This window comes from Vulpes vulpes, chromosome 1 (genome assembly GCF_048418805.1).
Source record: "Vulpes vulpes isolate BD-2025 chromosome 1, VulVul3, whole genome shotgun sequence".
Classification (NCBI taxonomy): Eukaryota; Metazoa; Chordata; class Mammalia; order Carnivora; family Canidae; genus Vulpes; species Vulpes vulpes.
In genome coordinates, this window is record NC_132780.1 from 12,833,217 (window position 1) to 12,842,997 (window position 9,781).

Here is a 9,781-nt window from a genome sequence, read left to right on the forward strand (position 1 = left end):
TCACACTGGAACGTTTAGCATTAAGGGGATGGTGATGGGGCGCCTGGGTGGCTCAGTCAGTTAAACGTCTGCCTTTGGCTCAGGTCATGATCCCCGGGTCCTAAGATGGAGTCTCACATTGGGCTCCCTGCTCAATGCAGAGCCTGCTTCTCCCTCTCCCTCTGCCCCTCCTCCTGCTTTATGCTCTCTCTCAAATAAAAGCTGGGACGCCTGGGTGGCTCAGTGGTTGAGCGCCTGCCTTCAGCCCAGGGCGTGATCCTGTGGTCCCAGGATGGAGTCCCACATCGGGCTCCCTACAGGGAGCCTGCTTCTCCCTCTGCCTGTGTGTTTGCCTCTCTCTCTCTCTCTCTCTGTGTTTCTCATGAATAAATAAATAAAATCTTTAAAAAAAAATCAAATACATAAAAACTTAAAAAAAAAAAAAAAGATGATGATGATGACAACAGTAACAATGATAATGATGCCTGGCATTTCTATACATTCAACAAACATTTATGCAGCACTTCAGGGCCGCGACACTGTATAATGCTCTATGGATATTAGCTCATGGAATTGTCATAACAATATAATTTACAGACAACGAAAATGAGGCCCAAAGAAGCTAAATCACCTGGCCAGGGTCACACAGAAAGTGACAGGACCCAGATCCGCACACAGGCAACGCAGCTCCAGAGGAGGGGTACCTGGATCGCTCAGCCACACTGCTGTTTACTGAACTTAGAACGTGCCAGGCCTATGCTAAGCATATTCGTGCATGCAACAGATCCTCCCTTCAGACCCTGGAGGCAAGGATTCTGAAACAGAGCTCAGGAGGCTGAACTCAAGGTGTCGGCAGGGGAGTATATGTTTCCTTGCCTTTTTCAGCTTCTAGAGGCTGAGTGCATTTCTCGGCTCGTGGCCCTTCCTCCCTCTTCTGTTTTTGTTTTTGTTTTTTTTAAGATTTTATTTATTTACGCATGAGACACAGAGAGAGAGAGGCAGACACATAGGCAGAGGGAGAAGCAGGCTCCCTGTAGGGAGCCCAATGTGGAACTGGATCCCAGGACCCCAGGATCACGCCCTGAGCCAAAGGTAGATGATCAACTGCTGAGCCACCCAGGCGTCCCCCTCCTCCAGCTTCAAGACTAGCAGGGCAGGATGTTCAAATCATTCTCTTTCCTATCTCTTTCAATTACAATGACCCTTACGATTACACTGGCCCACCTGGATGATGCAGGAACCTCTCCCTAGGCCTAAATCCTTGATTTAATCACATCTTTGTCGTGGAAGTTAACACATTCAACAGGTTCCTGGGATTAGGATCTGGACATCTTTGAGGCACACTTATCTTGCCTACTATGAGCAGCAAACTGGAAAAATGACCAGTATACTCTAAAGGAATAAGCAGAAACAAACTGGGATTTTCCTTGCAGAAAAGGTCCCAACCTGTCTGGCATCACCAAACTTTTATTTTCTTTTTTCCCCCAGAAACCCTGGTTTAAAAAGATCCTTGCTGGCAGACAGTCTCTCCTCCGCTGTCTTGCCTGCTGCTCCCCTGCAGTATATTCCAGAAACTTCTGTTCTTTTGTTTGACCCTGGGTGAATTCCTTCACTGCCTGTGGTGCTGGCCCCCACCCGATCTGGTTGCCCCACATTTGGTAGCCCTCATGGAGATCCTCTGCAGCTAAGGACTCTCCCCATGCTCTGGGAATTTCTTGGGACTTCTCCTCGGCAGACTGACTCCTTGGAGAGGTGACTCTTAGAAGCTCCAGGTAGCCCCAGGGGAACCAGCCGGACTGCCCGAGCCCGAAAGGGTGAGGGAATCGGCCTCTTAAAGGGATCCTTTCCTCCTTCTCCTTTCTCCTTCTGGCCCTCTGGCAGCCTAACCCTAGTACTCCTCAGACAACCCAAGGCCAGGGCGGCTCCCAGGTATGGTCTGCAGGTCTAAGGCCAAACAGGTCGGACTGTGTCGGAGCCTGTGGGGGTGAAGGACCTCTTTCCTCTCCTCTCCCACTCTGGCCCCCTTGCGGCCTCCAATCCCAATGTGTGGCGCAGCTGGCAGTGGCAGCTCATCTGGGGCGAACCTGCACATGTCATGGGCTCGGATGGGTCCCTGCCCTGCTGCCAGCTGACTTTCAGCCACCTTGCTTTTCCCCCAACATCCCCTTTTCCTTTTGTTCCCGTAGGTCCAGCCACCATCTCGATCTACGGACAAAAAGCATTCCTAGGCATCTGAGTGAATCCAACAATTCCACATACGAGACATAGTTCAACAAGAATTCCAGTCCAGGGGATCCCTGGGTGGCGCAGCGGTTTAGCACCTGCCTTTGGCCCAGGGCGCGACCCTGGAGACCCGGGATCGAATCCCACGTCGGGCTCCCGGTGCATGAAGCCTGCTTCTCCCTCTGCCTGTGTCTCTGCCTCTCTCTCTCTCTCTCTCTCTCTCTGTGACTATCATAAAAAAAAAAAAAAAAAAAGAATTCCAGTCCATCCCATGGGAGGGTCCCCTCCCCCTAAATGCCATGGCCCTGGCCACCAAGGAATTCCACTCAAATTGCCTAGTAGCACATTAATCTTTTTTTTTTTTAAGATTTTATTTATTCATTTGACACAGAAAGACAGAGTGTACAAGCAGGGAAGCAGCAGAGGGAGAGGGAGAAACAGGCTCCCTGCTGAGCAGGGAGCCCAACTCAGCTCCATCCAGGACCCCAGGACCATGACCTGAGCTAAAGGCAGACGTTTAACTGACTGAGCCACCCAGGCATCCCAGCACATTAATCTAATACCATGCTCTGGTCTGTTATTGCACAGACACCCCCCCACCACCATCAAGTCTAGGGAGGGACAGCACCCCCCACCCCCAACTCCAGCATGAAGCAGCTACTGAAGATGAGACCTCTGCCCTAATGCCAAAGACTTGTCATTGTCCATCTATCAGCAGGGAATGTGGAAGCTGCTTTTAGGCAACAGTCCAGCACTGGAAACCGGGGGAAAGGTGAAAGGGCCCAAGGTGACCCCTGGCTAAATGCAAACAGACCCACTGGGTGGCCCACCTTGAAATATCCATAAGCTCCGGCTGACCAATGGGCTACTTACAACCAGGCACAGGTACCAAAAAAATCCCAATAGTTCCCCTTCCTCTTCACTGCCCCCTTAACTACAGCCCCCCACCACTGCCTCCCAGCAGACAGTCCCTCCTTTGCCATCCTGCTGGCTTCTCCCATGCAGTGTATCCAATAAACTTCTACCTCCATAAAGAGAGAAAGAAATAAAATAAAATTAAATAACACAGATCCTTGCCTCCCCAACACAACGCAATACTGATGATTTATGCTTCTTACACTTACTGTTCTTTCCTCAGGCGTCCACCCTTCCCACCCCAGCCTCCACTGTGAGAAGACAGCCAGCCCTACCCTGCTGAGTCAAAAGAACCTCAGCCAGAGACACAGATGCTAGATGTGCTGGTCAGCACCGGAGGCCTAACCCAGGAGAACACACAGCTGCTATAGGTGCTGGAAAATTCCAATCACACGGGCCTGGCCGGGGATGTGGGGGGAGAGGGGGGAGGAGGGGCGCACAGCAAAGGGCAAACAGCTGTGTGAGGATGGTAACAGCATAATTTTTTTTTCTTTTTCTTTTTCTTTTTTTTATTAACAGCATAATTTTTAAAGTATAAATATAATCAGTCAGTGCAGCCCAATGTGTAATAGCATTGTCAACTAAACCCTGGTCATCAAACTGAGCCCCTGGTCCTTTCTGTCCAACGCGCTCCTCCTTCACTCGGCCCTGTCACGCCCACTCCAGGGGAAATCCTGCCAGCGCTGCCTTCCAAACAAATCTACTGGGTATTTATTCCTAAGGGGAAAAGGAAAGGTGGTCTTTCAGTGGTCACCACCTTAGCTAAGGGATCCAAGTCACCATCACAAATGACGGAACAAACAGCCATCAGGAGCCCCCTGAGGTGATGTCCTTAGACACACCATCGTGTGTGTGCTGTTTGTGCCAAAGATGCTCAGTGTGAATCAAATCAGAGGAAACAATCAGAAAACTCCAGATTGTGTGACACTATGGGACAACCTGGCTTGGATTCTTCCAAATGGCAATGCCATTAAAAGAAGAAGAAGAAAAGAAAGAAAGAAAGAAAGAAAGAAAGAAAGAAAGAAAGAAAAGAAAGAAGAAGAAGAAGAAGAAGAAGAAGAAGAAGAAGAAGAAGAAGAAGAAAAACAAGAATACCAGTATAGATAGAGCCGAATCAGCAAACTTTTCCCATAAAAGGCCACAGAGTCAATATTTTAGATTTGTGGGCCATAAAACCCAATACCACAGCCACAGACAAGATGCAAACCAATGAGCGTGGCTGTGTGCCAATAAAACTTTATTTACAAAGACAGGCAGTGGGTAGGATGGCTGAGCCATGCTATAGATTGAAAGCTATTAAAGAAGCAGGACAGGGACACCTGGGTGGCTCAGTGGTTGAGTGTCTGCCTTTAGCTCAGGTTGCAATCCCAGAGTCCTGGGAGCGAGTCCCACATGAGGCTCCCCACAGGGAGCCTGCTTCTCCCTCTGCCTGTGTCTCTGCCTCTCTGTCTTTCATGAATAAATACGAAAGAAAGAAAAGAAAAAAAGAAAAGAAAAGAAAACAATCAAATATGGTGCATGATCCTTGAGCAGACTTTAGATTAAAAATAATGATAAAGAGCTAAAAAAAAAAAGGACATTTTGCAGATAACTGGAGAAATCAGAATATGAGCTATATATATTAAATATTAGTTATATATTAAATAATATTGTTATCAATATCATTGTTAACAATGTTAAATTTTTCACATGTGATACTGGTGCTGTGTTATATACAAAAATGTTTTTGTTCTTTGGAAACACTGGCTAAAATATTTAGGAGTAAAGTGTTATGTCCACAATCTATTTTCAAACTGTTCAGAAAAAAAGTGTGTGTATACATATATACATACATACATATACAAGAGTGATGACAAGGCAAATCTGTTGGCAGCTAATAACTGATGAACTAGGTGGTGAAGGGTATATAATTGATGACTAGACCATTCTTCCTTTTATTTTTAATAACTTAAGCTTTTTTAAAGTTTATTTTTAGTAATCTGTACTATCAACATGGGGTTTGAACTCCTGATCCTGATATCCAGCGTCACATGCCCTTCCCACTGAGCCAGCCAGGTGCCCTTTTACCACCATTCTTTCTTACAACTGTTCTGAGGGTCTGAAATTTTTTTAAAAAGGGGGGGACGGGGCCCCGCCCGGGTTTGCCCAGGGGCTTCGGGGGTGGAATCGGGCAGCAGGGATGCATGTGGAAGGTTCTGGAAAATTCTACTGCCACAGGGACTTGTTTGGATGCCCAGTGGACCTGTACACTTAGTAAAACACAGTGATTCAACCTGCAAACAATAAAAAAATAAAAATAAAAAGAAGGGGGGGAAATGTCTTCAGAAACTGACCTCTCCTTCCCACTCACTTCCCACCTGGAGTACCATGGTGACCTCCTCCCTGCATCTAACCTCACCCTATGGGGCAGCCTGGGTGGCTCTGCGGTTTAGTGCCACCCTCAGCCCAGGGTGTGACCCTGGAGTCCCGGGATCAAGTCCCACATCGGTCTCCCTGCATGGAGCCTGCTTCTCCCTCTGCCTGTGTCTCTGCCTCTCTCTCTCTCTCTCTCTCTCATAAATAAAATCTTTAAGAAAAAAAAAAATACCTCACCCTATGATTGCCAAAGGGATCCTATCAACCTGTGCCTCAAACCGTGTCCTTCCTCTGCTAATAGCCTTCAGTGAGTCTCATCCACTTGGGAGTAAAGCCAAAGCACTGAAGTGGTCCACAATCCCTGCACAATCTGCCCCCCTTTCCACTACTTCCCTCTCTCTTCAGTCCCCGTCCCTTTGCTCAGGCCTCCTGGCTGTTCATCACACATACTCTCACCTCAGAGCCTTTGCATGTGCAAGAATGCTCTTTCTCAGATACCTGCACAGCTTGCTCCTTCCTCTCCCCCTTATTCCCAATGAGGTCTCCCTGACCCCCCATCTAAACTCTCAGCCTTCCCCCCAGACAGTCCTCTTTTTGCATCCCTGATGTTTTCTCCAGAGCAAGTACTGCTATCTAATATAATTCATATTTTCACAATTTATTTTTTTTGGTCGGTTTTTTGGTCGGTTCCCCCCATCCCTGCCCCAAGAATGTAAAATCCCCAAGGACAAGATTTTTCGCCTTTTCTTCTTTTCTGTATCCATAACATCTATACAACAGCCATATCTTTGTGCCACCCACTGACTTAACATTTTATATCCATTTACTCCTCACAACATCGTAAGTATTATTTACAGCATAAATGCACATACAGCCTATACACGAAATGGGAATAATAACAGGGTCTACCTCATAATTTGAGGATTTAGTGCTGAAAGACTATGCAGTGCTTAGCATAGGGCCTGGCACAAAGCAAGTGCCCATTAAATGTTGCTATCATATATAACCCATCAAATGAAGAGAAAGCGAAGCTCTGAGGGGTAAGTGACTCAGGAGTCGTCGGGACCAGATTAGAATCCATGTCAGTCCCACCCAAGAAGTCACTTTCTACCCCACGGCGCTAAGACACATCACAGTGTTTAGGAGAAAAGCAGTGGCAGGAAACAGAAACCAGCCCTGGGAACCCGCAGTGCAGGATTTCAGTCCTGACTCTGCACAAACTTCCATGTGTGACCCACGCAATTCACTTCTGGTGTCGAGGCACGTTTTCTCTTTTGCAACCTGGGGGGAGTCGTTTCCTCTCCCTGATATGTGAGGGTCCGGGCAAGGAGGTGGCAAAGTGGTTGAGTGACTGCCTTCGGCTCAGGTCATGATCCCGGGGTCTTGGGATCAAGTTCCTCATCAGGCTCCCCGCAGGGAACCTGCTTCTCCCTCTGCCTCTGTGTATCTCTCATGAATAAATAAATAAAATCTTTAAAAAAAAAAAAAAAAAAAAAGTGAGGGTCAAATGAGAGCCCACAGGAGAGCACTCTGGTAACTTCTCCCTTCCGAAGATCTGTACTTCTGGGGGAGGCCCCACTAAACACCAAAGGACCGCCAATTCTGCAAACTTTAAGCACCCAGACTTAGAAGGAAAACAGGTACGTTCCCCTCAACCATCTGGCCTTGGAGCAAGCTCCCCGCTCTCCCTCGACATCATTCCCAGCCTGTTGTCTGGTGAGATTCTCCTCACCCTTCAGGTCCCAGCACAGAGGTCTCCTCTGCCAGGAAACCCTCCCTGAACGCCATGCCAAGGTATCTCACCTCCCAGGACGGGAGAGAAACTGAGGCAGGGAGTGGGGTTTAGGAAACCAAACTATCTAGGGATGGCCTGACAAACGACCAGGTCCAGTCCGTCCTCGGTCCCGCCCCTAACTCCTCTCGGTCCAGGGATGTCCCACCCACGTTACTCCTGTCTCCCGTACTATTGGTTCGTCCACACGTCAGTCTCCACGCGCTCTCTTCTTCTATTGGCTGGTATTCCCAACTCGGGCACCAGCACCCTGCCCCGCCCCCTGCCCCACGCCCGTTCTTACTATTGGGCTACCTGCCTGCCCTTCTTCCAAGGAACCTCCCTATTGGCTACAGGACTTTGCCGGTTGAGGCTGTGATTGGTTGTAAACAGAAGCCATCCCCTGAACCACCACCAGAAAGGGGTTGGAGAATGGAAAGGTTGGAGGGACGTGGGGTCAAACTCACGCTGAGCCGGCGGGAGGCAGATATAGGTCTTGAAGAACTCGCTTCGGCGGGCGGCCTCCTTAATGCGGTTGGCAAGCGGCTTGCTGACCTGCCGGATGCCCAGGTATAGCAGCTTCGCTATAGGGAACGCGCCCACCACCATCTTGGCGGTCGCACAGGGCACGCGCAAGCTTGCTCACTGGGCGGGGCGCCTCGGATCTCTCCCTCCTCCCCCGCCCGCTCGTCTCCGTGCGTGCGTACGTGCGTACGCTCAGGGGTGGAGCACTGCAGGGGCGCTCTCTGATGTCACCGCGTCGACGCTGACGCCTGACGTCCGATCGCTGAATATGCAAATAAAGGCGGAAGTGAGGCGGGTCAGGGGGCGGTGCCGTTAAACGGCCGTTCGCGGGAGCGTGGTTGGATTCCCACGCCCGTCTTGGCTGCTGTCACCGTGTTCCTTCGTGACGTCTTGTACCCAGGTGGCTTCCCCGCTTGGAGGAGGCTCTTCATTAGTCCTAATTAGGGCTAATGAGTCCCAAATATGCTTTCCCCGCAGAGGAGAGCTCTCACTGGGAGTAAGAAGAAACCGACCATGTAGTGAAGGACCTGGGCTGGGAATTCCCAGCTCCGCCATTTACATGCTGGTGTTGTGAGGCCAGTGACGTCACCTTTCTGGGCATCAGTATTCCCGTCTGCAAAATGGGAATTTTAATAACACTTAACCCGTGCACCTGAGTGGCTCGGGTTGAGCGTCCGCCTTTGGCACAGGTCGTGATCCCAGGGTCCTGGGGTTGAGACCCGTATCAGGCTCCTTGCAGGGAGCCTGCTTCTCCCTCTGCCAACATTCTCTGTCTCTCTCTGTATGTCTCAGGAATAAATAAAAATAAAATCTTGAAAAATAATAACAGCCGTGTTGGGGAGTAGTAAGGCTTGCATGCGAATCTTGCCTGTAAAAACAGGGAGTGAACCGTGCTAAGTGCTTAGAATGGTGCCAGTCACAGTAAGCCCTCGAGGAACAGTCCGTATTGCTCTACGGGTCTGAACACTGACATCGCTCACTCCAGCCTGACCGTGCATTTCATCCCCAGAAATAGCTAATCCAGCCCTTTCCTGAATAACTGACCAGTTGAAGCCCAGACGGGGGCCCCGGGGTGGGGGGTTGGGGGTACTGCTGGTAGAAGGTCTCTCAGCCCACAGAAGGTGATAGCCGGCGTCTTGGCTAATGAAACCTCACCCGTTCTCAGGCAGCCCCACTTCCTCTACTGGTGGGTGAGGGTCCCCAGGGAACTGGCTCAAGAAGGAGTTTAAGGACATGTCCCAGACTGTCCTCCCTTAGCCAGCAGGGAGCAAAATCATATAAACAAGGTCAGGAAGGGGTTGAGAGAAACTTCTGGATGGTGGAGTCTTGATGGGTAATTGAGAGGGCCTAAGAGAGGGAGAGGAGAGGGCAGAGGAGCAGTGTGTAGGAGGAAACAACCCAACAGAAGGCAGAGTCAGGGACCCCTGGGGTTTTCCAGAGGACCCAGGGCTTTCCTCCGTGTCCACTCTGACTCCTTTAATGTCCTTTGTCAAATGCCTGACACGATGGACCTCCGTTCCTCCGTCAGTAATGATGATACTGACATGCATGAACCCAAATATTCTAAATTCCTGCCAAGACCCCATAAAAACAACCCTTCCGGGGCGCCTGGACGGCTCTGTCAGTTCAGAGTCTGGCTCTTGATTTTAGCTGGGGTCATGATCCCAGGGTCGTGAGATCGAGCCCCACAGGTCAGGTTCTGGGCTCAGCCGGGAGTCTTTGAGATTCGCTCTCTCTTCTGTCCCTCCCTCTGCCCCCACTCTTTCTCTCAAATAAATAAAATCTTTAAAAAACCAAACAAACAAAAAACGAAAACAGACCCAAAAAAACCAAACAAATAAAAAACCCACAATCCTTCCCCAAGATCCCTTCTGGACTGAAGGTGTGACAGCTTGGGGCCTATTCAAGGTCCATTATCTATGTGGGACTGAGCCCCTCCCCATTTTACAGACTAGCCAAATGAGGCCAGAGGAAGAAAAGGATTTACCCAAAGCTCCAGGGGTAATCAGAATG

General features: G+C 49.5%; 1 protein-coding gene and 1 long non-coding RNA gene across 2 annotated transcripts in view; one reads left to right on the top strand and one right to left on the bottom strand.

The window, feature by feature from the left end:
- Positions 1-8,024, bottom strand: part of LOC112931310 (outer mitochondrial membrane lipid metabolism regulator OPA3) — a 46,797-nt gene extending 38,773 nt beyond the window's left edge. Inside the window, exon 1 of the mRNA XM_026013938.2 lies at positions 7,711-8,024. Coding sequence (XP_025869723.2) covers positions 7,711-7,852 — 142 coding nt within the window. The 5' untranslated portion in view covers positions 7,853-8,024. The remainder of the gene's footprint in view (positions 1-7,710) is intronic.
- LOC140598430 (uncharacterized) lies at positions 7,677-8,594 on the top strand. The gene is made up of 2 exons (XR_012000858.1): positions 7,677-7,813; positions 8,246-8,594. It is a non-coding gene; the product is annotated as an uncharacterized lncRNA (long non-coding RNA).
- Positions 8,595-9,781: the final 1,187 nt, after the last annotated feature.